At 54.1% G+C, this 25,545-nt stretch overlaps 1 protein-coding gene across 1 annotated transcript in view; it reads right to left on the minus strand.

Moving 5' to 3' along the window:
- NEMF (nuclear export mediator factor) overlaps positions 1 to 25,545 on the minus strand; it is a 73,248-nt gene that overhangs the window by 26,761 nt on the left and 20,942 nt on the right. Inside the window, exons 26-31 of the mRNA XM_075330151.1 lie at positions 14,107 to 14,260; positions 13,892 to 13,969; positions 13,630 to 13,815; positions 13,235 to 13,267; positions 12,892 to 12,998; positions 12,551 to 12,594 (exon numbers count right to left, since the gene is read on the minus strand). Coding sequence (XP_075186266.1) covers positions 12,551 to 12,594; positions 12,892 to 12,998; positions 13,235 to 13,267; positions 13,630 to 13,815; positions 13,892 to 13,969; positions 14,107 to 14,260 — 602 coding nt within the window. The remainder of the gene's footprint in view (positions 1 to 12,550; positions 12,595 to 12,891; positions 12,999 to 13,234; positions 13,268 to 13,629; positions 13,816 to 13,891; positions 13,970 to 14,106; positions 14,261 to 25,545) is intronic.

Raw genomic sequence — 25,545 nt, forward strand, 5'->3', positions numbered from 1 at the left:
CCCTACGGGGGTGTCACTGCCGCCTGCAGGACTCTTCTACCTAAGCTGGCATCCGCCGAAGCATAGGTATGCACCTGATAATGCTTGGTGAAAGTGTGCAGACTGGACCAGGTAGCTGCCTGGCACACCTGTTGAGCCGAAGCCTGGTGACGTAATGCCCAGGACGCACCCACGGCTCTGGTTGAGTGGGCTTTTAGCCCTGAAGGAACCGGAAGCCCCGCAGAACGGTAGGCCTCTAGAATTGGTTCTTTGATCCATCGAGCCAGGGTGGCTTTAGAAGCCTGCAACCCCTTGCGCGGACCAGCGACAAGGACAAAAAGTGCATCGGCACGGCGCATGGGCGCCGTGCGGGAAATGTAGATTCTGAGTGCTCTCACCAGATCTAGCAAACGTAAGTCCTTTTCATACCGGTGAACCGGATGAGGACAAAAAGAAGGCAAGGATATATCCTGATTAAGATGAAAAGAGGATACGACCTTAGGGAGAAACTCCGGAATAGGGCGCAGCACTACCTTGTCCTGGTGGAACACCAGGAAGGGAGCCTTGGATGACAGAGCTGCCAGCTCAGACACTCGCCGAAGCGATGTGATCGCAACAAGAAACGCCACTTTCTGTGACAGCCGAGAAAAGGAAACTTCCTTCAGAGGCTCGAAGGGCGGCTTCTGGAGAGCAACTAGTACCCTGTTCAGATCCCATGGATCTAACGGCCGCTTGTACGGGGGCACAATATGACAGACCCCCTGCAGGAACGTGCGCACCTTAGAAAGACGTGCTAGACGCTTCTGAAAAAACACGGATAGTGCCGAAACTTGCCCTTTAAGGGAGCTGAGCGACAAGCCCTTTTCTAACCCCGATTGCAGGAAGGAAAGAAACTTGGGCAATGCAAATGGCCAGGGAGACACTCCCTGAGCAGAGCACCAGGATAAGAAAATCTTCCACGTTCTGTGGTAGATCTTAGCCGAATTCGACTTTCTAGCTTGTCTCATTGTGGCAACGACTCCTTGAGATAATCCTGCAGATGCTAGGATCCAGGACTCAATGGCCACACAGTCAGGTTCAGGGCCGCAGAATTCTGATGGAAAAACGGCCCTTGGGACAGTAAGTCTGGTCGGTCTGGCAGTGACCACGGTCGACCGATCGTGAGATGCCACAGATCCGGATACCACGACCTCCTCGGCCAGTCTGGAGCGACGAGTATGATGCGGCTGCACTCGGATCTGATCTTGCGTAGCACTCTGGGCAAGAGCGCCAGAGGCGGAAACACGTATGGGAGCTGAAACTGCGACCAATCTTGAACCAAGGCGTCTGCCGCCAGAGCTCTTTGATCGCGCGACCTCGCCATGAATGCCGGGACCTTGTTGTTGTGCCGGGATGCCATTAGGTCGACGTCCGGCACTCCCCAGCGGCGACAGATTTCCTGAAACACGTCCGGGTGAAGGGACCATTCCCCTGCGTCCATGCCCTGGCGACTGAGGAAGTCTGCTTCCCAGTTTTCTACGCCTGGGATGTGAACCGCGGATATGGTGGATGCTCTGTCCTCCACCCACATTAGAATGCGCCGGACTTCTTGGAAGGCTTGCCGACTGCGCGTCCCTCCTTGGTGGTTGATGTATGCCACCGCTGTGGAGTTGTCCGATTGGATTCGGATCTGCTTTCCTTCCAGCCACTGTTGGAAGGCCAGTAGAGCAAGATACACTGCTCTGATCTCCAGAACATTGATCTGAAGGGTGGACTCCTGCGGAGTCCACGTCCCCTGAGCCCTGTGGTGGAGAAATACTGCTCCCCACCCTGACAGACTCGCATCTGTCGTGACTACTGCCCAGGATGGGGGCAGGAAGGATCTTCCCTGAGACAATGAGGTGGGAAGGAGCCACCATTGTAGGGAGTCCTTGGCCGTCTGGGAAAGCGAGACTTTCCTGTCCAGGGACGTTGACTTCCCGTCCCATTGGCGGAGAATGTCCCATTGAAGTGGGCGCAGATGAAACTCGCAAAGGGAACTGCTTCCATGGCTGCCACCATCTTCCCTAGGAAATGCATGAGGCGCCGCAAGGGATGCAACTGGCCCTGCAGAAGAGATTGCACCCCTGTCTGTAGTGACCGCTGCTTGTTCAGCGGAAGCTTCACTATCGCTGCTAGAGTATGAAACTCCATGCCAAGATACGTTAGTGATTGAGTCGGTGATAGGATCGACTTTGGAAAGTTGATGATCCATCCGAAAGACTGTAGGGTCTCCAGCGTAGCATTCAGGCTGTGCTGACATGCCTCTTGAGAGGGAGCTTTGACCAATAAATCGTCTAGGTAAGGGATCACCGAGTGTCCCTGAGAGTGCAAGACTGCTACCACCGCCGCCATGACCTTGGTGAAGACCCGTGGGGCTGTCGCCAGACCAAATGGCAGAGCTACGAACTGAAAATGGTCGTCTCCTATCACAAAACGTAGAAAACGTTGATGTTCTGTAGCAATTGGCACGTGGAGATAAGCATCTTTGATGTCTATTGAGGCAAGGAAGTCTCCTCTGGACATTGAGGCAATGACAGAACGCAGGGTTTCCATCCGGAACTTCCTGGCGTGCACATGTTTGTTGAGCCGTTTTAGGTCCAGAACAGGACGGAACGAGCCGTCCTTTTTTGGAACCACAAAGAGATTGGAGTAAAACCCTTGCCCTTGTTCCTGAGGAGGGACTGGGATCACCACTCCTTCCGCTCTTAGGGAGTCCACCGCCTGCAGCAGAGCATCTGCTCGGTCTGGATGTGGGGAGGTTCTGAAGAACCGAGCTGGAGGACGAGAATTGAACTCGATTCTGTACCCGCGAGACAAAATGTCCGTCACCCACCGGTCTTTGACCTGTGACATCCAAATGCCGGAAAAGCGGGAGAGCCTGCCCCCGACCGGCGATGCGGAGGGAGGGGGCTGGAAGTCATGAGGTAGCCGCTTTGGAAGCGGTACCTCCATTTGCTTTCTTGGGGCGCGTGTGAGCCCGCCACGAATCTGAGTTTCTTTGCGTCCTCTGAGTCCCTTTGGACGAGGTAAATGGTGTCTTGCCCGAACCTCGAAAGGACTGAAACCTCTGCTGCCACTTTTTCTGCTGAGGTTTGGTTGTTCTGGGTTGTGGTAAAGAGGAGTCTTTACCCTTGGACTGCTTAATGATATCAGCCAATGGCTCGCCAAACAGTCTATCTCTAGATAAAGGCAAACTGGTTAAACATTTTTTGGAACCAGCATCTGCTTTCCAGTCCTTTAACCACAAGGCTCTGCGCAAAACTACCGAATTGGCGGACGCCATTGAGGTGCGACTGGTAGATTCTAGGACCGCATTGATAGCGTAAGACGCAAACGCCGACATCTGCGTGGTAAGGTGCGCCACTTGCGGCACTGCTGGATGTATGATAGCATCCACTTTTGCTAAGCCAGCTGAAATAGCCTGGAGTGCCCATACGGCTGCGAATGCCGGAGCAAACGACGCGCCGATAGCTTCATAGACAGATTTTAACCAAAGGTCCATCTGTCTGTCATTGGCATCTTTAAGTGAAGCGCCATCCTCCACTGCAACTATGGACCTAGCTGCGAGTTTGGAAATCGGGGGGTCTACCTTTGGACACTGTGTCCAGCGCTTGACCACCTCAGGGGGGAAAGGGAAACGCGTATCTTTAGATCGTTTAGAGAAACGCCTTTCTGGGTGAGCGTCGTGCTTCTGGATTGATTCTCTGAAGTCAGCGTGATCCAACAAAGCACTCAATTTACGCTTGGGATAAAGGAAACGAAACTTCTCCTGCTCCGCAGCCGCCTCTTCTGCTGAAGGGGCTGGGGGAGAAATATCCAACAGCCTATTGATGGCTGAGATAAGGTCGTTTACCATGGCATCCCCATCAGGGGTATCCAGGTTGAGAGGGGTTCCAGGAATGGATTCCTGATCACTCTCATCAGACACATCACAGGGAGACTGATTGCGCTGAGACCCTGAGCAGTGTGATGACGTCGAGGGTCTTTCCCAGCGAGCTCGCTTAGGGTGGCTGGGGCTATCATCTGAGTCATAATCCTCGGCCTGTGAAGCCGGGGACCCCCCTGTGGGCTGGATTAATTCCAAGTGAGGGGGACCTGAGGACAGAGGCCTCGCCGTGCCCAAAGACTGAGCCCCATGCATAGATTGCAAGGTTTCAAGGATTTTTGCCATAGACACAGACATATTATCAGCAAAAACTGCAAAGTCTGTCCCTGTCACCGGGGCAGAACTTACAAGCGTCTCAGCCTGGGTCACTACCTCTCCTGACTCCGGCTGGCGAAGCAGCACCGGGTCGGAGCATTGCACACAATGGGGGTCATCGGAGCCTGCTGGTAGATTAGCCCCACATGCAGCACACGCAGTATACACAGCCCTAGCCTTGGCAGCCTTGCGTTTTGAGGATGGCATGTTGTTGCTTCCACAGAGGGATCTGGGAGATGCAGCCAGAAGCGACCTCACAGTGCAAGAAATACAATATCTCTATATCCTACACAGTACACCGATACACCGTGAGGCACTAGAGGGACCAGCACAGAAAAATCGCTTACCGCCCGCTTAAAAAGCGGGTGTGTGGTCGCCAGATAGCCCCTAGTCCAGGTCTCCCAGAGCCTTGCGTCCTTCCTCCAGCCAGACTGCATGTAATGGCTGCCGGCGTCCTGAGAGAGAAGGGGGGCGGGCCCTGGGCGTTCCTGGCTAAGAGCGGGAAGCCTGCTTCCCTCTGTGCCTAGTGTGAGGGCTGGAGCATGTAAATCAGGCTCCAGCCCTCGTCGCTGCTAGCGAACAGCGTCTCTCCCCTACCCTGAATGACAGGGTAGGGGCGGGAACGAATCGGAGCTGCCGGCGTCCTAGGCCCAAAAAGCCGGGGACTCAATTTATAACCGCCGCCGCCGTAAAAGCGCGGACGGCGGATCCCCGGCGCACCACAAGTCACAGCAGCGCCGCCCGGTCCAGAGGGGGTCGGCGCTGCGTTCCCATACACAAAAAATCCCCCAGTAATCTGTAGGGACACTAACTCCAACGTTGCGGTCCCCGGCGCACTACAACACCCAGCCAGCCCGGAGTGTGTCTGTGCCTGCCGGGGACACAGAGTACCTGTATGATGCAGGGCCTGTCCCTGATCGTACTCCTGCTCCGTCTCCATCAGGTTCTAATGGGTCTGTGGATGGAGCCCGGCGTCAGAGCTGAGAGGCCGGCAGGATCCCACTTCCACAGAGCCCTACCAGGGGATGTGGAAGGAAAACAGCATGTCAGGCTCCAGCCCTGTACCAGCAATAGGTACCTCAACCTTACAACACCATCCAGGGGTGAGAAGGGAGCATGCTGGGGACACTATAGGTGTCCTCTTTTCTTCCATCCGAAATAGTCAGCAGCTACTGCTGACTAAAATCTGTGGAGCTATGCATGGAATGTCTGACCTCCTTCGCACACAAAGCTAAAACTGGAGAACCCGTGATACCACGGGGGGGTATAGCCAGAGGGGGAGGGGCCTTGCACTTTTAATGTAGTGCTTTGTGTGGCCTCCAGAGGGCAGTAGCTATACCCCAATCGTCTGGGTCTCCCAATAGAGCGCTGAAGAAATATATATAAGAATAAGGCTGCACATCAAACTTAGATAATGGTATAATGCCTCAAGCATATGGAAAAATATTGGAATATACAATGAAAAATGCTACTTGCTAATTTGAACATGTGAATAATGAATTGCATACCTGCTATGAATATTTCCTAATATTCATAGCAGGTATGCAATTCATTATTCACATGTTCAAATTAGCAAGTAGCATTTTTCATTGTATATTCCAATATTTTTCCATATGCTTGAGGCATTATACCATTATCTAAGTTTGATGTGCAGCCTTATTCTTATATATAGTATGTATTTCTTCGGCGCTCCATTGGGAGACCCAGACGATTGGGTGTATAGCACTGCCTCCGGAGGCCACACAAAGCAATTACACTAAAAAGTGTAAGGCCCCTCCCCTTCTGGCTATACACCCCCAGTGGGATCACTGGCTCACCAGTTTTCTGCTTTGTGCGAAGGAGGTCAGACATCCACGCATAGCTCCACTGTTTGTAGTCAGCAGTAGCTGCTGGCTATATCGGATGGAAGAAAAGAGGGCCCATATGGGGCCCCCAGCATGCTCCCTTCTCACCCGCGGTGGTGCTTGTAAGGTTGAGGTACCTATTGCTGGTACAGAGGCTGGAGCCCACATGCTGTTTTCCTTCCACATCCCCTGGAGGGCTCTGTGGAAGTGGGATCTTGCCGGCCCCCAAGCCCTGGGGCCGGGCTCCATCCACAGACCCAGAGAACCTGCTGGATTTGGAGCGGGAGTGCCGTTCAGGGACAAGGCCCTGCAACTTTAAGGTACTCTGTGTCCCCGGCAGGCACGGACACTCTCAAGGCTTGCTGAGCGTTATAGTGCGCCGGGGACAGTAGCGCTGTGCGCTGGGGTTAGGTCACTGCAGCTTTGCTGAGTGACGTTACATGTTGGGAACTACTGCGCCGACCGCTCCTGGAGCGGCGGCGCAGCTGCGACTTGTGGTGCGCCGGGGACTTTGCGCCGACCGCGCTTTTACGGCGGCGGCGCTTCTAACTTTAGCCCCCGGCTTCTGCGGCCTAGCGCCGCTTCGTTCCCGCCCCCACCCTGTCAATCAGGATAGGGGAGAGACGCTGCTCAATTGGCAGCGCCGAGGGCTGGAGCTTTATTTACATGCTCCAGCCCTCTCACTAGGCACAGTGGGAAGCAGGCTTCCCGCTCTTCGTCTGTATACGCCCAGGGCCCGCCCCCCCTCTCCACAAGGACGCCGGCAGCCATTACACATGCAGTCTGGCTGGGGAAAGGCAGCAGGCTCTGGGAGACCCAGACTAAAGGGATTTCGGCGACCACACACCCGCTCCTTAGCGGGCGGTAAGCAGCACTTTAGTGCTGGCCCCACTAGTGCCTCAGTGTTATATTAGTGTACTTTTTTCTTGGTACCATATATATATATATAGTTGCACTGTAAGGTCGCTTCTTGGCTGGACACCCTGTACTGCTCTGAGGAGGCAGCAACATGTCATCCGCAAAACGCAAGGGTGCCAAGGCACAGGCTGTGTACACTGCTTGTACAGCATGTGGGGCTAATCTACCAGCAGGCTCCAATGACTCACATTGTGTGCAATGTTCGGTCCCTGTGCCACTTCGTCAGCCAGAGCCTATGGTGGTAGTGGCCCAGGCAGAGACGCCTGTGAACCCTGCCCCGGTGACGGGGACAGACTTTGCAGTTTTTGCTGATAAAATGTCTGTGACTATGACAAAAATCCTAGAGACCTTGCAGTCCAGGCCAGTTACTCAGGCCATGGACACTGCTGTGTCTATGCTCTCCGGTCCCCCTCAGTTGGAACTAATCCGTACTTCAAGGGGGTCTCAAGCATCACAGGCTGAAGTCTCTGACTCAGATGACAGTCCCAGGCAGCCTAAGCGAGCTCGCTGGGAAAGACCCTCCACGTCATCACACTGCTCAGGGTCTCAGCGAGAAGAGTCTCTCTGTGATGAGACTGAGGACGGTGATCAGGATTCTAATCCTGAGGCCCCTCTCAATCTGGATGCCCCTGATGGTGACGCCATGGTTAATGACCTTATATCGGCAATTAATAGACTGTTGGATATTTCTCCCCCAGCCCCTTCTGCAGAGGAGGCAGCTGCACAGCAGGAGAAGTTCCATTTCCTGTATCCCAAGCGTAAATTAAGTGCTTTTTTGGACCACTCTGACTTCAGAGAATCGATCCAGAAACACGACGCTCATCCAGACAAGCGTTTCTCTAAACGTTCTAAGGATACCCGTTATCCTTTTCCCTCTGAGGTGGCCAAACGCTGGACCCAGTGTCCAAAGGTGGATCCCCCAATTTCCAAGCTTGCGGCTAGATCCATAGTCGCAGTAGAGGATGGCGCTTCACTTAAAGATGCCAACGACAGACAGATGGACCTTTGGTTGAAATCTGTCTATGAAGCTATCGGCGCGTCGTTTCCTCCAGCATTCGCGGCCGTGTGGGCACTCCAAGCTATTTCAGCTGGTTTAGCACAGGTGGATGCTATCATACATCCAGCAGTACCGCAGGTGGCGTCCCTAACTTCGCAAATGTCTGCGTTTGCGACCTATGCTATCAATGCTGTCCTAGAATCTACGAGCCGTACCGCTATGGCGTCCGCCAATTCTGTGGTTTTGCGCAGAGCCTTGTGGTTAAAGGACTGGAAAGCAGATGCTGGTTCCAAAAAATGCTTAACCAGCTTGCCATTATCTAGAGACAGACTGTTTGGTGAGCCATTGGCTGAAATCATAAAACAGTCCAAGGGTAAGGACTCTTCCTTACCACAGCCCAGAGCAAGTAAACCTCAACAGAAAAAGTGGCAGTCGAGGTTTCGGTCCTTTCGAGGCTCGGGCAAGGCCCAATTCTCCTCGTCCAAAAGGACTCAGAAAGAACAAGGGAGCTCAGATTCCTGGCGGGCTCACTCACGCCCCAGGAAAGCAAATGGAGGAACCGCTTCCAAAGCGGCTACCTCATGACGTTCGGCCTCCTCCCTCCGCATCCTCGGTCGGTGGCAGGCTCTCCCGCTTTTGCGACATTTGGCTGTCACAGGTCAAAGACCGGTGGGTAACAGACATTCTGTCTCGCGGGTACAGAATCGAGTTCAGTTCTCGGCCTCCACTTCGGTTCTTCAGAACCTCCCCACACCCCAACCGAGCAGATGCCCTGCTGCAGGCGGTGGACTCTCTAAGAGCAGAAGGAGTCGTGATCCCTGTCCCCCCTCAGGAACGGGGGCGAGGATTTTACTCCAATCTCTTTGTGGTTCCAAAAAAGGACGGCTCCTTCCGTCCTGTTCTGGACCTAAAACTGCTCAACAAGCATGTGAACGCCAGGCGGTTCCGGATGGAATCCCTCCGCTCAGTCATTGCCTCAATGTCTCAAGGAGATTTCCTAGCATCAATAGACATCAAAGATGCTTATCTCCACGTGCCGATTGCTACAGAGCACCAACGCTTTCTACGCTTCGTGATAGGAGACGACCATCTTCAGTTCGTAGCTCTGCCATTTGGTCTGGCGACAGCCCCTCGGGTGTTCACCAAGATCATGGCGGCAGTGGTAGCAGTCTTGCACTCTCACGGACACTCTGTGATCCCTTACTTGGACGATTACTGGTCAAGGCACCCTCTCAAGAGGCATGCCAACTCAGCCTGAATGTTGCACTGGAGACTCTCCAGGCGTTCGGGTGGATCATCAACTTCCCAAAGTCAAATCTGTCACCGACCCAATCACTAACGTATCTTGGCATGGAGTTTCATACTCTCTCAGCGATAGTGAAGCTTCCGCTGGACAAGCAGCGGTCTCTACAGACTGGGGTGCAGGCTCTCCTTCAAAGTCAGTCGCACTCCTTAAGACGCCTCATGCACTTCCTCGGGAAGATGGTGGCGGCAATAGAGGCGGTTCCGTTTGCGCAGTTTCATCTGCGCCCACTTCAATGGGACATTCTCCGCCAATGGGACGGGAAGTCAACATCCCTGGACAGGAAAGTCTCCCTTTCCCAGACGGCCAAGGACTCTCTGCAGTGGTGGCTCCTTTCCACCTCATTATCACAGGGAAGATCCTTCCTACCACCGTCCTGGGCGGTGGTCACGACAGACGCGAGTCTGTCAGGGTGGGGAGCAGTGTTTCTCCACCACAGGGCTCAGGGTACGTGGACTCAGCAGGAGTCCACCCTTCAGATCAATGTTCTGTAAATCAGAGCAGTGTATCTTGCCCTACTAGCCTTCCAGCAGTGGCTGGAAGGGAAGCAGATCCGAATTCAATCGGACAACTCCACAGCGGTGGCATACATCAATCACCAAGGGGGGACACGCAGTCGGCAAGCCTTCCAGGAAGTCCGGCGGATTATGATGTGGGTGGAAGCCACGGCCTCCACCATATCCGCGGTTCACATCCCCGGCGTAGAAAACTGGGAGGCAGACTTCCTCAGTCGCCAGGGCATGGACGCAGGGGAATGGTCCCTTCACCCGGACGTGTTTCAGGAAATCTGTCGCCGATGGGGAAGGCCGGACGTCGACCTAATGGCGTCCCGGCACAACAACAAGGTCCCAACCTTCATGGCACGGTCTCGCGATCAAAGAGCTCTAGCAGCAGACGCCCTAGTGCAAGATTGGTCGCAGTTCCGGCTCCCTTATGTGTTTCCACCTCTGGCACTCTTGCCCAGAGTGCTACGCAAGATCAGATCCGACTGCAGCCGCGTCATACTCGTCGCTCCAGACTGGCCGAGGAGGGCGTGGTATCCGGATCTGTGGCATCTCACGGTCGGCCATCCGTGGGCACTACCAGACCGACCAGACTTACTGTCCCAAGGGCCTTTTTTCCATCGGAATTCTGCGGCCCTGAACCTGACTGTGTGGCCATTGAGTCCTGGATCCTAGCGTCTTCAGGCTTATCCCAAGGGGTCGTTGCCACCATGAGACAGGCTAGGAAGCCCACGTCTGCTAAGATCTACCACAGAACGTGGAGGATATTCTTATCCTGGTGCTCTGCTCAGGGAGTGTCTCCCTGGCCATTTGCATTGCCTACCTTTCTTTCTTTCCTGCAATCTGGGTTAGAAAAAGGTTTGTCGCTCGGCTCCCTTAAAGGACAAGTCTCGGCGCTATCCGTCTTTTTTCAGAAGCGTCTAGCACGACTTTCTAAGGTGCGCACGTTCCTACAGGGGGTTTGCCATATCGTTCCCCCGTACAAACGGCTGTTAGATCCATGGGATCTGAACAGGGTACTAGTTGCCCTCCAGAAGCCGCCCTTCGAGCCTCTGAGGGAGGTTTCACTTTCTAGACTATCACAGAAAGTGGCTTTTCTGGTAGCGATCACATCTCTTCGGAGAGTGTCTGAGCTGGCAGCGCTGTCTTCCAAGGCTCCCTTCCTGGTCTTCCACCAGGACAAGGTAGTGCTGCGCCCCATTCAGGAGTTTCTCCCGAAGGTGGTATCCTCTTTTCATCTTAATCAGGATATCTCTTTGCCTTCGTTTTGTCCTCATGCAGTTCATCGGTATGAGAAGGATTTACATTTGTTAGATCTGGTGAGAGCACTCAGAATCTACATTTCCCGCACGGCGCCCCTGCGCCGTTCGGATGCACTCTTTGTCCTTGTCGCTGGTAAGCGCAAAGGGTCGCAGGCTTCTAAGGCTACCCTGGCTCGATGGATCAAAGAACCAATTCTTGAAGCCTACCGTTCTGCTGGGCTTCCGGTTCCATCAGGGCTGAAGGCCCATTCTACCAGAGCCGTGGGTGCGTCCTGGGCATTGCGACACCAGGCTACGGCTCAACAGGTGTGCCAGGCAGCTACCTGGTCGAGTCTGCACACTTTCACCAAACATTATCAGGTGCATACCTATGCTTCGGCGGACGCCAGCCTAGGTAGAAGAGTCCTGCAGGCGGCAGTTGCCTCCCCGTAGGGGAGGGCTGTCTTCGCAGCTCTAACATGAGGTATTTCTTTACCCACCCAGGGACAGCTTTTGGACGTCCCAATCGTCTGGGTCTCCCAATGGAGCGCCGAAGAAGAAGGGAATTTTGTTACTTACCGTAAATTCCTTTTCTTCTAGCTCCTATTGGGAGACCCAGCACCCGCCCTGTTGTCCTTCGGGACTTTTGGTTGTTTTTCGGGTACACATGTTGTTCATGTTGAACGGTTTTCAGTTCTCCGACGTTACTTCGGAGTGAATTTGTTTAAACCAGTTATTGGCTTTCCTCCTTCTTGCTTTTGCACTAAAACTGGTGAGCCAGTGATCCCACTGGGGGTGTATAGCCAGAAGGGGAGGGGCCTTACACTTTTTAGTGTAATTGCTTTGTGTGGCCTCCGGAGGCAGTGCTATACACCCAATCGTCTGGGTCTCCCAATAGGAGCTAGAAGAAAAGGAATTTACGGTAAGTAACAAAATTCCCTTCTTTTGGCTTGCACTCATATATATATATTAGTGCTCACTTCAGTTATCCTATTCAGTTATATGTAGTTTTTTTTCTGAATGTGAACACAGCTCCGCCCCTTTCGGCCATGTTTTTTCCATCTCCTATATAAGAAAGTCCTTAGTTACCCCTCTCCACCCATAGCAGTTTTTAATTGCAATGAGATGACACACAGTTAGGGTCACAGAGCTAGGGACCCCAATATAGAGATATGCCTTGACGAGGCCTTGGGGCTCAGTTACATTGATCAATGCGATTGCTAAATATCTCCTTTTTCCTAATATTCATAGCAGGTATGCAATTCATTATTCACATGTTCAAATTAGCAAGTAGCATTTTTCATTGTATATTCCAATATTTTTCCATATGCTTGAGGCATTATACCATTATCTAAGTTTGATGTGCAGCCTTATTCTTATATATAGTATGTATTTTTGGCTTGCACTCATATATATATATTAGTGCTCACTTCAGTTATCCTATTCAGACACTAAGAAAATGGCCTGTTTGGTAGTAAAGAGACCCTTATTTAATCCTATAACAATCGCGATTCTGGATCTGTGAGAGTTCTTAAGACTTTACCTTTTCCTTTCTTTTGTGTTCCTGGAGTTAATTTAACCTTGTACCTAAGGAAAAAAAAAAAGCAAAGTAGAATAAGGGGAAAATTTACATTGTAAATTGGAAAAGCTAGCTACTTGGGTAGTTGCAGCGTTCCTTTAAAAAAAAAAAACCAAAAACAACACATTGTGAAAGGGTTTAAACGACCCCTTTAATAGAGAAACCAATCCCTCCGTGGTGGGCTGCATAATTTGGCAATTTTTGATTGTATCTAAATTAACGCTTATATACACATACAAGACAAATAATGTCTGTGGAAAGTAATCGTACACCCCGTCACATTAGCAGAGCATTACTGAGCTTACTTATAACTGGTCATGGCAGTGTACGGGGCACAGACTGGCACAGAGAATAACAGGACGTCCTCTAGGTCCGGCTGCCCAGTCAGGGAATCCAAGAGATTCTCTGCTTCCTATAACAAAACATGGAGACATATGATCATGTACAACAGGGCATCCCCCTACCCAAAACGTAGAAAGTGGAAAGTGTAAGTCATAAAAACCCAGTTTGATTGGACTCTATTGGTGGTCATTCAGTGGCAAACAATATAAATATCACATACATGCAATCATATGACCTGCCACTGTCACCAGGATTACAGAGAGTGCACTTCACACTGTCACGATTAGGCAGTCTGCAGACACATACCTCCGAGCCTGGAGCATCCTGATCTACATCATCCTGGAAATAAAGAAAATTCTAGAATATATTAGACTGTATAAAAATACATATTCAGTCATGTAATTAAAAGATGTGAGGGAAAACTGCAGATGTTTATGGAAGCCCTCCCATCCACTATCAAGGCAGTAATTCTCATTAGACTTGGGCGTTATCTCTGCAGATTATATTCTTCATGGTGATTACTAGGGACCTCCGAACACGTGAGGCACAGTTCACACCGCTATATTGTAGGTCCATTACACAACAGCCACAGATGGCGTCAGTCTGACCCCATTTGATGTGATGACCAGCACAGCCGGCTGCACTATTCACAGACTCGGGCCGCAGTGTGACCACCACCTTAGTAATAGTACTGCCTGCACCTTGTCATCTGGTTCCTCTAAGGTCATTTCTTGTAAGTCTTGTGTTATGAAGACCGCAGCAGCTCCAGTCCCCGGCTTCTTTATAGAACTGCCTTTTCCCTTCTGTGGTTGTTTCTTTGCAGATTCTTCCTTTGTTCTTCCTTTCTTTCCTTTCTTGCACTTCTCTTCCTTGATGGATCCTGCAGACTACAAAGAAGAAATGCTAAGACATCCATCACAAAGTGACCCCACTACAGTGCTGTTACCCCAAGCCGCATCTTACTCCAAGCAACTGCATAATGAGTTCCCGATCTTCATCGTCCTGGTCCTTGTACTTTTCCTTCATCTTCTTCATTTTACTCTGATGGTATAATGGAGGATAGAAAAGATGTCCATGATGTGTAAAAGTGAAGAAAAGCAATTATCACCCAGCAGACGGGTGTTATTTGACTACACTGGAAACCTCAAAACCACCCCACACTCGCCTTTCATAAATACCTTTTGTCCTCTTTTCAGTGGTTGCTGTGCTGCGTCCCCCTGCGCTTCATCCCCCTGCGCTGCGTTCTGGGTTACAGACTCTTCAGATTTCTCTTCACTTTCCACAGACTTAGTTTCTTCTGAATCATCTGGTTTCTTTTTTTTCTTGATTTCACTGAAAAGAAGAAAATAAAATTTAAATGTACAAGTTCTGTGACCTCCAATTACCTTCTAATTTACATTGAAGGAACAGAGAAATAATGGATGTCATGTATCCTTATTTATTGCTCATCTCCGGAGGATGTGGCTCATTTGCTCTTGCTTTCGAACATGCACTTTTTTTTTTTCAATTTCGCTTTTTACTTAACCACAAAGAAGGGAATTTTGTTACTTACCGTAAATTCCTTTTCTTCTAGCTCCTATTGGGAGACCCAGACGATTGGGTGTATAGCTACTGCCTCCGGAGGCCACACAAAGCATTACACTAAAAAGTGTAAGGCCCCTCCCCTTCTGGCTATACACCCCCAGTGGGATCACTGGCTCACCAGTTTTAGTGCAAAAGCAAGAAGGAGGAAAGCCAATAACTTGGTTAAACAAATTCACTCCGAGTAACATCGGAGAACTGAAAAACCGTTCAACATGAACAACATGTGTACCCGAAAAAACCCAAAAATCCCGAAGGACAACAGGGCGGGTGCTGGGTCTCCCAATAGGAGCTAGAAGAAAAGGAATTTACGGTAAGTAACAAAATTCCCTTCTTCTTCGGCGCTCCATTGGGAGACCCAGACGATTGGGACGTCCAAAAGCTGTCCCTGGGTGGGTAAAGAAATACCTTATGTTAGAGCTGCGAAGACAGCCCTCCCCTACGGGGAGGCAACTGCCGCCTGCAGGACTCTTCTACCTAGGCTGGCGTCCGCCGAAGCATAGGTATGCACCTGATAATGTTTGGTGAAAGTGTGCAGACTCGACCAGGTAGCTGCCTGGCACACCTGTTGAGCCGTAGCCTGGTGTCGCAATGCCCAGGACGCACCCACGGCTCTGGTAGAATGGGCCTTCAGCCCTGATGGAACCGGAAGCCCAGCAGAACGGTAGGCTTCAAGAATTGGTTCTTTGATCCATCGAGCCAGGGTGGCTTTGGAAGCCTGCGACCCTTTGCGCTTACCAGCGACAAGGACAAAGAGTGCATCGGAGCGGCGCAGGGGCGCCGTGCGGGAAATGTAGATTCTGAGTGCTCTCACCAGATCTAACAAATGTAAATTCTTCTCATACCGATGAACTGCATGAGGACCAAAAGAAGGCAAAGAGATATCCTGATTAAGATGAAAGAGGATACCACCTTCGGGAGAAACTCCTGAATGGGGCGCAGCACTACCTTGTCCTGGTGGAAGACCAGGAAAGGAGCCTTGGATGACAGCGCTGCTAGCTCAGACACTCTCCGAAGAGATGTGATCGCTACCAGAAAAGCCACTTTCTGTTATAGTCTAGAAAGTGAAACCTCCCTCAGAGGCTCGAAGGGCGGCTTCTGGAGGGCAACTAGCACCCTGTTCAGGTCCCAGGGATCTAATGGTCGCTTGTACGGGGGTACGATATGACAAACCCCCTGCAGGAACGTGCGTACCTTAGAGAGTCGTGCTAGACGCTTCTGCAAAAAGACGGATAGCGCCGAGACTCGCCCCTTAAGGGAGCCGAGCGACAAACCTTTTTCTAACCCAGATTGCAGGAAAGAAAGAAAGGTAGGCAATGCAAAAGGCCAGGGAGACACTCCCTGAGCAGAGCACCAGGATAAGAATATCCTCCACGTTCTGTGGTAGATCTTAGCGGACGTGGGCTTCCTAGCCTGTCTCATGGTGGCAACGACCCCTTGGGATAATCCTGAAGACCCTAGGATCCAGGACTCAATGGCCACACAGTCAGGTTCAGGGCCGCAGAATTCCGATGGAAAAACGGCCCTTGGGACAGTAAGTCTGGTCGGTCTGGTAGTGCCGACGGTTGGCCGACCGTGAGATGCCACAGATCCGGATACCACGCCCTCCTTGGCCAGTCTGGGGCGACGAGTATGACGCGGCTGCAGTCGGATCTGATCTTGCGTAGCACTCTGGGCAAGAGTGCCAGAGGTGGAAACACATAAGGGAGCCGGAACTGCGACCAATCTTGCACTAAGGCGTCTGCCGCCAGAGCTCTGTGATCGCGAGACCGTGCTATGAAGGTTGGGACCTTGTTGTTGTGCCTGGACGCCATTAGGTCGACGTCCGGCCTTCCCCAGCGGCTACAGATTTCCTGAAACACGTCCGGGTGAAGGGACCATTCCCCTGCGTCCATGCCCTGGCGGCTGAGGAAGTCTGCTTCCCAGTTTTCTACGCCGGGGATGTGAACTGCGGATACGGTGGAGGCCGTGGCTTCCACCCACATCAGAATCCGCCGGACTTCCTGGAAGGCTTGCCGACTGCGTGTCCCTCCTTGGTGATTGATGTATGCCACCGCTGTGGAGTTGTCCGACTGAATTCGGATCTGCTTTTCTTCCAGCCACTGCTGGAAGGCTAGTAGGGCAAGATACACTGCTCTGATTTCCAGAACATGGATCTGAAGGGTGGACTCCTGCTGAGTCCACGTACCCTGAGCCCTGTGGTGGAGAAAAACTGCTCCCCACCCTGACAGACTCGCGTCTGTCGTGACTACCGCCCAAGACGGTGGTAGGAAGGATCTTCCCTGTGATAATGAGGTGGGAAGAAGCCACCATTGCAGAGAGTCCTTCTGTGAAAAGGATACTTTCCTGTTCAGGGATGTTGACTTCCCGTCCCATTGGCGGAGAATGTCCCAATAAGAGGACGCAGATGAAACTGCGCAAACGGAACCGCCTCCATTGCCGCCACCATCTTCCCGAGGAAGTGCATGAGGCGTCTTAAGGAGTGCGACTGACCTTGACGGAGAGTCTGCACCCCAGTCTGTAGTGACCGCTGCTTCTCCAGCGGAAGCTTCACTAGCGCTGAGAGGGTATGAAACTCCATGCCAAGATACGTTAGTGATTGGGTCGGTGACAGGTTTGACTTTGGGAAGTTGATGATCCACCCGAACGTCTGGAGAGTCTCCAGCGCAACATTCAGGCTGAGTTGGCATGCCTCTTGAGAGGGTGCCTTGACAAGTAGATCGTCCAAGTAAGGGATCACAGAGTGTCCCTGTGAGTGCAAGACTGCTACCACTGCCGCCATGACCTTGGTGAACACCCGTGGGGCTGTCGCCAGACCGAATGGCAGAGCTACGAACTGAAGATGGTCGTCTCCCATCACGAAACGTAGAAAACATTGGTGCTCTGTAGCAATCGGCACGTGGAGATAAGCATCTTTGATGTCTATTGATGCTAGGAAATATCCTTGAGACATTGAGGCAATGACGGAGTGGAGGGTTTCATCCGGAACCGCCTGGCCTCCACGTGCTTGTTGAGCAATTTTAGGTCCAGAACGGAACGGAAAGAACCATCCTTTTTTGGCACCACAACCAGATTGGAGGAAAACCGTGTCTTGTTCCTGAAGAGGAACAGGGATTACCACTCCTTCTGCCTGCAGAAGAGCATCGGCTCGGTGGGGAGGTGGGGACGTTCTGAAGAATCGAGTCGGAGGACGAGAACAGAACTCTGTCCTGTGCACGTGGGCACAATGTCCCTCACCCACCGGTCTGTGACCTGTGGCAGCTAAATGTCGCCAAAGGCGAGCGAGTCTGCCATCAACCGCGGATGCGGAGAGATGAGAGAGCTGAGAGTCATGAGGAGACCGCCTTGGTAGCGGTTCCTCCGGCTGCCTTCCTTGGGCGTGATTGAGCCCCCGGAAACTGAGCCCCTCTGAGGCTTTTCAGCTCTTTTGGACGAGGACAATTGGGACCTGCCCGAGCTTGGGAAGGATCGAAACCTCGACTGTCCTTCCAGGACAGCATTAATAGGGTAAGTCGCAATGCAGACATTGCGAGGTTACGGACGCCCCTGCGGCACAAATGTACATATGCTCAAGACCAGCTGTGCAAGAACAGCTGAAAAGCTTAGGGTGCCCATACGGCTGTAAATGCCGGAGCAACCGACACGCCGATAGCCTCATAGACAGATTTCAACCAGAGTCCATCTGTCTGGCATCTTTAAGTGAAGTCCCATCTCCACTGCAACTATAGCTCTAGCCGCAAGCCTGGAGATTGGAGAATCCACCTTTGGACCCTGGGTCCCGCGCTTGACCACGTCAGGGGGAAAAGGATAACGTGTATCCTTAATACGTTTGGAGAAAACGCTTATCTGGTAAGCGTGGTGTTCCTGGACTGCTTCTCTGAAGTCAGCGTGGCCAGAAAAATACTCAATATACGTTTGAGCTACTGAAATGGGACTTCTCCTGCTGTGAAGCTGACTCCTCCGCTGGGGGAGCTGAGGGAGAAAGATCCAACATTCCATTGATGGACGCTATAGGATCATTCCCTATGGCGTCACCATCCGGTGTATCCGGATTGAGAGCGTTGTCAGGATCAAAGTCCTGATGAGCAACGTCTGCCTCATCATACAGAGAGCCTCCTGGGACCCCCCCCCGGAGCACCGATTTTATTCCCAATGAGGGTGGCCAGGGAGCAATGATCCAGATTGCCCATGGCCTGTCCGGACCGCAAGTCTCTATCCCATTGCAACTCCATCCCTGTCCTTGGACAGGGTTGACAGGTGGTTCCTTTGGCCACGTCTAGTAGAGACCCCGGCTGACCAAGTGCTCCAGGGGAGCATTGCACACAATGGGGTTCAGTGTCGTGGAACAGTATCACATGCAGTAAAAACAGCATCGAAAGCCTGTGTTGCTTATATGCTGCTGCCGACTAGCCATCTAGGACATAGAGCCAAGAATGGCGACCGTACAATGCAATGTATAGCATACAAGCAGGGCTGTATTTTGCCTTCGTGCTGCCCTAGGCACTTTAAGTGGTAGCGCCCCTTAGTGACAACGTAAAACTGAGTTTTCGCACACGACATCTGTTTAAGGCAGATCTACTCTGTAGCACACTTTAAAAAGTATCAATAAGAAACGAAGGGCACTAACCCCTCCCCAATGGGAATCACCACAGGCACATCAAAACATAGCATGAGTATAAAATATTCCCACCACACCGTCCCCACTTATATACTGTGACTGTGACACTGCCCCTAATAAACACCACACTGCCCTCCCTTATAAACTACTGTATATCCACCACACCTTCCTCGATTATGAAATATGATCTGTACATTGTGAGGAGGGAGCAGCATGATGTGAGGACAATGTCCCATGCATACTGCCCCCTCCTCACAATGTCCCATGCATACTGCCCCCTCCTCACAATGTCCCATGCATGCTGCCCCCTCCTCACAATGTCCCATGCATGCTGCCCCCTCCTCACAATGTCCCATGCATGCTGCCCCCTCCTCACAGTGTCCCATGCATGCTGCCCCCTCCTCACAATGTCCCATGCATGCTGCCCCCTCCTCACAATGTCCCATGCATGCTGCCCCCTCCTCACAATGTCCCATGCATGCTGCCCCCTCCTCACAATGTCCCATGCATGCTGCCCCCTCCTCACAATGTCCCATGCATGCTGCCCCCTCCTCACAATGTCCCATGCATGCTGCCCCCTGCTCACAATGTCCCATGCATGCTGCTCCCTCGTCACAATGTCCCATGCATGCTGCTCCCTCCTCACAATGTCCCATGCTTGCTGCCCCCTCCTCACAATGTCCCATGCATGCTGCCCCCTCCTCACAATGTCCCATGAATGCTGCCCCCTCCTCACAATGTCCCTTGCATGCTGCCCCCTCCTCACAATGTCCCATGCATGCTGCCCCCTCCTCACAATGTCCCATGCATGCTGCTCCCTCCTCACAATGTCCCTTGCATGCTGCCCCCTCCTCACAATGTCCCTTGCATGCTGCCCCCTCCTCACAATGTCTTATGCATGCTGCCCCCTCCTCACAATGTCCCATGCATGCTGCCCCCTCCTCACAATGTCCCATGCATGCTGCCCCCTCCTCACAATGTCCCATGCATGCTGCTCTCTCCTCACAATGTCCCATGCATGCTGCCCCCTCTTCACAATGTCCCATGCATGCTGCTCCCTCCTCACAATGTCCCATGCATGCTGCCCCTCCTCACAATGTCCCATGCATGCTGCTCCCTCCTCACAATGTCCCATGAATGCTGCTCCCTCCTCACAATGTCTCATGCATGCTGCCCCCTCCTCACAATGTCTCATGTATGCTGCTCCCGCCTCACAATGTCCCATGCATGCTGCTCCCTCCTCGCAATGTCCCATGCATGCTGCTCCCTCCGCACAATGTCTCATGCTTGATGCTCCCTCCTCACAATGTCCCATGCATGCTGCTCCTTCCTCACAATGTCCCATGCATGCTGCTCCCTCCTCACAATGTCTCATGCATGCTGCCCCCTCCTCAGTGTCCCATGCATGCTGCCCCCTTCTCACAATGTCTCATGCATGCTGTCCCTCTCCATGAGCTCCTAATGCTGCCTTCCTCTTTTCCATAATGAGACCTTCATGTTGCCCCACTCATGCTAAGACCACCACACTAACGCTTATGCTGAGACCCCCCCCACACACACTACCCCACTCTTGATATTGACTCCCCTACATTGCTCCACTCCATACTGATCCCACACATGCTGCCCCTTCTTCACAATGAGCTCCCAATGCTGCCCCCTCTTATTCTGAGTCCTTACACTCCCCCCACCCAATCGATTTTGTCATTGCACTATCCCTCATCCCTTGTCCTCTGTCTCTAGCATTAGCCCCTCTCTCCCACTCACCCAGCATCAGCCTCTCTCCCCCAGCATCAGCCTCTATCTTCCCTCAGCATCAGCCTCTCTTCCCCAGTCTCAGCCTTTGCCTCCCCCCAGCCTCAGCCTGCCCCAGTCTCCGCCTCAGCCTCCCTCCAGCCTCCCTCCAGTCTCAGCCTCAGCCTCCCTCAAGTCTCAGCCTCAGCCTCCCTCCAGTCTCAGCCTCAGCCTCCCTCCAGCCTCCCCCCAGTCTCTGCCTCTGCCTCCCTCCAGCCTCCCCCCAGTCTCAGCCTCAGCCTCCCTCCAGTCTCAGCCTCAGCCTCCCTCCAGCCTCCCCCCAGTCTCAGCCTCAGTCTCCCTCCAGCCTCCCCCCAGTCTCTGCCTCTGCCTCACTCCAGCCTGCCCCCAGTCTCTGACTCTGCCTCCCTCCAGCCTCCCCCCAGTCTCTGCCTCTGCCTCCCTCCAGCCTCCCCCCCAGTCTCTGCCTCCCTCCAGCCTCCCCTCAGTCTCTGCCTCTGCCTCCCTCCAGCTTCCCCCCAGTCTCTGCCTCTGCCTCCCTCCAGCCTCCCCCCAGTCTCAGCCTCTGCCTCCCTCCAGCCTCTTCCCAGTCTCTGCCTCTGCCTCCCTCCAGCCTCCCCCCAGTCTCTGCCTCTGCCTCCCTCCAGCCTCCCCCAGTCTCAGCCTCTGCCTCCCTCCAGCCTCCCCACAGTCTCAGCCTCTGCCTCTCTCCAGTCTCAGCCTCTGCCTCCCTCCAGCCTCCCCCCAGTCTCAGCCTCTGCCTCTCTCCAGTCTCAGCCTCTGCCTCCCTCCAGCCTCCCCACAGTCTCAGCCTCTGCCTCCCTCCAGTCTCAGCCTCTGCCTCCCTCCAACCTCCCCCCAGTCTCAGCCTCTGCCTCTCTCCAGTCTCAGCCTCTGCCTCCCTCCAGCCTCCCCCCAGTCTCAGCCTCTGCCTCCCTCCAGTCTCAGCCTCTGCCTCCCTCCAGTCTCTGCCTCTGCCTCCCTCCAGCCTCCCCCCAGTCTCTGCCTCTGCCTCCCTCCAGCCTCCCCCCAGTCTCTGCCTCTGCCTCCCTCCAGCCTCCCCCCAGTCTCTGCCTCTGCCTCCCTCCAGCCTCCCCCCAGTCTCTGCCTCTGCCTCCCTCCAGCCGCCCCCCAGTCTCTGCCTCTGCCTCCCTCCAGCCTCCCCCCAGTCTCAGCCTCTGCCTCTCTCCAGCCTCCCCCCAGTCTCAGCCTCTGCCTCCTTCCAGCCTCCCCCCAGTCTCTGCCTCTGCCTCCCTCCAGCCTCCCCCCAGTCTCTGCCTCTGCCTCCCTCCAGCCTCCCCCAGTCTCAGCCTCTGCCTCCCTCCAGCCTCCCCACAGTCTCAGCCTCTGCCTCCCTCCAGTCTCAGCCTCTGCCTCCCTCCAACCTCCCCCCAGTCTCAGCCTCTGCCTCCCTCCAACCTCCCCCCAGTCTCTGCCTCTGCCTCCCTCCAGCCTCCCCCCAGTCTCTGCCTCTGCCTCCCTCCAGCCTCCCCCCAGTCTCTGCCTCTGCCTCCCTCCAGCCTCCCCCAGTCTCTGCCTCTGCCTCCCTCCAGCCTCCCCCCAGTCTCTGCCTCTGCCTCCCTCCAGCCTCCCCCAGTCTCAGCCTCTGCCTCTCTCCAGCCTCCCCCCAGTCTCAGCCTCTGCCTCCCTCCAGCCTCTTCCCAGTCTCTGCCTCTGCCTCCCTCCAGCCTCCCCCCAGTCTCTGCCTCTGCCTCCCTCCAGCCTCCCCCAGTCTCAGCCTCTGCCTCCCTCCAGCCTCTCCACAGTCTCAGCCTCTGCCTCCCTCCAGTCTCAGCCTCTGCCTCCCTCCAACCTCCCCCCAGTCTCAGCCTCTGCCTCTCTCCAGTCTCAGCCTCTGCCTCCCTCCAGCCTCCCCCCAGTCTCAGCCTCTGCCTCTCTCCAGTCTCAGCCTCTGCCTCCCTCCAGTCTCAGCCTCAGCCTCCCTCCAGCCTCCCCCCAGTCTCTGCCTCCCTCCAGCCTCCCCCCAGCCTCAGCCTCCCTCCAGTCTCAGCCTCAGCCTCCCTCCAGCCTCCCCCCAGTCTCAGCCTCAGTCTCCCTCCAGCCTCCCCCCAGTCTCAGCCTCCCTCCAGTCTCAGCCTCTGCCTCCCTCCAGCCTCCCCCCAGTCTCAGCCTCCCTCCAGTCTCAGCCTCTGCCTCCCTCCAGCCTCCCCCCAGTCTCTGCCTCTGCCTCCCTCCAGCCTGCCCCCAGTCTCTGACTCTGCCTCCCTCCAGCCTCCCCCCAGTCTCTGCCTCTGCCTCCCTCCAGCCTCCCCCCAGTCTCAGCCTCTGCCTCTCTCCAGCCTCCCCCAGTCTCAGCCTCTGCCTCCCTCCAGCCTCCCCCCGTCTCAGCCTCTGCCTCCCTCCAGCCTCCCCCCAGTCTCTGCCTCCCTCCAGCCCCCCCCAGTCTCTGCCTCTGCCTCCCTCCAGCCTCCCCCAGTCTCAGCCTCTGCCTCCCTCCAGCCTCCCCACAGTCTCAGCCTCTGCCTCCCTCCAGCCTCCCCCCAGTCTCAGCCTCTGCCTCTCTCCAGTCTCAGCCTCTGCCTCCCTCCAGCCTCCCCCCAGTCTCAGCCACTGCCTCCCCCCAGTCTCAGCCTCTGCCTCCCTCCAGCCTCCCCCCAGTCTCAGCCTCTGCCTCCCTCCAGTATCTGCCTTTGCCGCCTCCCCCCCCCCCCCCCCGCATGCGCAGATCTCTGGTCTGCATTAGAGACACTCCCACGCTCCTTATGAATCCACTTACCTGCTCCAGTTCCCGCCGCCATCTTCCTGGCTCACGTGAGTATCCTCTTCTGACACCGGCTTCCATCACGGCGTCCTCCGCGGCGTCCTGCTGTGAGCTCTGCATGTGACGTCCACACAGCAGTGGACGCAGCACAGAGGAAGGAGCTGATTGGCGCGCGCCTGTGACCCCGGAAGTGCAGGCGCCGGCAGTTCCGGGGTCAATCAGCTCCCTGTGCTCGGCGGCCACAAAAAAAAAAATGTAAAAAAAAAAAAAAAAAAAATTTTTTTTTTTTTTTTTTTGCTGCCAGAAGGTGCCGCCCCTCACAATCTGCCGCCCTAGGCACCGGACCACGGGTGCCTAATGGTAAATACGGCCCTGCATACAAGCATAAAGTACAATGAACACTGCAGCACATGCAATACAAGCAGCATAGAAAGCCTGTGCCTTGGCACCCCTGCTTTTCTGCTGCTGTAGACTAGCCATCTAGGGGAATATAGCCCAGAATATCGACCATACAGTGCAATGTATAGCATACAAGCATAAGTACAAATGAACACTGCAACCCCTGCAATACAAGCAGCATAGAAAAAACCTGTGCCTCAGCACCCCTGCTTTTCTGCTGCTGTAGTCTAGTCATTCTAGGCGAAAATAGCCCAGACTAGCGACCGTACAGTGCAGTGTATAGCATACAAGCATAAATACACATGAACACTTCAGTACATGCAATACAAGCAGCATAGAAAGCCTGTGCCTTAGCACCCCTGCTTTCCTGCCGCTGATGTGTCGCCATCTAAGAGGGCATATAGCCAAAAATAGCGACCTATGCAGTGTAAGCATAAAAATACAAATGGACAACTGCGGTATTTAGTGGGGTCAGCACTTCAGGTGCCGCTTACCGCCCGCCTATAAGCGGGTGTGTGGTCGCCCTAGTCCTGTGCCTGGTTGCCCAGAGTCCGATCTCTCAGCTCGGACTGCAGGAATGGCTGCCGGCGTCCTTCTCCAGCTCGTGTGAGTAGGGGCGGGCCGTGGGCGTGCCCCCAAGTCAGAGCGGGAAACCGGCGTCCCACAGTGTCCAGTGAGAGGGCTGGAGCATGTAAATAAGGCTCCAGCCCTCGGCGCTGCTGATTGTACAGCGTCTCTCCCCTACCCTGATTGACAGGGTCGGGGCGGGAACGAAGCGGAGCTAGGCCGCAAAAGCCGGGGACTGGATTTATAAGCGCCGCCGCCGTAAAAGCGCGGTCGGCGCTAAGTCCCCGGCGCACTACAAGTCCCAGCCGCGCCGCCGCTCCCGGAGCGTCCGGCGCGGTAGTTCCCCATACATAAAGTCACTCAGCTAGGCTGCAGTGACTGTAACCCTTTACTGTCCCCGGCGCACTAGCACACCCAGCAAGTCTGGAGTGTGCTGTGCCTGTGTGTACGGGGACACAGAGTACCTGAATGGTGCAGGGCCATGTCCCTGAACGGTACCCAGCTCCGTATCCAGCAGGTTCAATGGGTCTGTGGATGGAGCCCGGCCTCAGGGCTTTGGGGCCGGTAAGATCCCACTTCCTCAGAGCCCCTCAGGGGGATGTGGAAGGAAAACAGCATGTGGGCTCCAGCCGCCGTACCAGCAATAGGTACCTCAACCTTACAAACCACAAGCGGGGTGAGAAGGGAGCATGCTGGGGGCCCTATATGGGCCCTCTTTTCTTCCATCCGACATAGTCAGCAGCTGCTGCTGACTAAACAGTGGAGCTATGCGTGGATGTCTGACCTCCTTCGCACAAAGCAGAAAACTGGTGAGCCAGTGATCCCACTGGGGGTGTATAGCCAGAAGGGGAGGGGCCTTGCACTTTTTAGTGTAATGCTTTGTGTGGCCTCCGGAGGCAGTAGCTATACACCCAATCGTCTGGGTCTCCCAATGGAGCGCCGAAGAAAACGGCCTTACTGATGGGTAGGATAAGACTA

The sequence above is a fragment of the Anomaloglossus baeobatrachus genome, chromosome 12, assembly GCF_048569485.1.
Source record: "Anomaloglossus baeobatrachus isolate aAnoBae1 chromosome 12, aAnoBae1.hap1, whole genome shotgun sequence".
NCBI classification, from domain to species: domain Eukaryota; kingdom Metazoa; phylum Chordata; class Amphibia; order Anura; family Aromobatidae; genus Anomaloglossus; species Anomaloglossus baeobatrachus.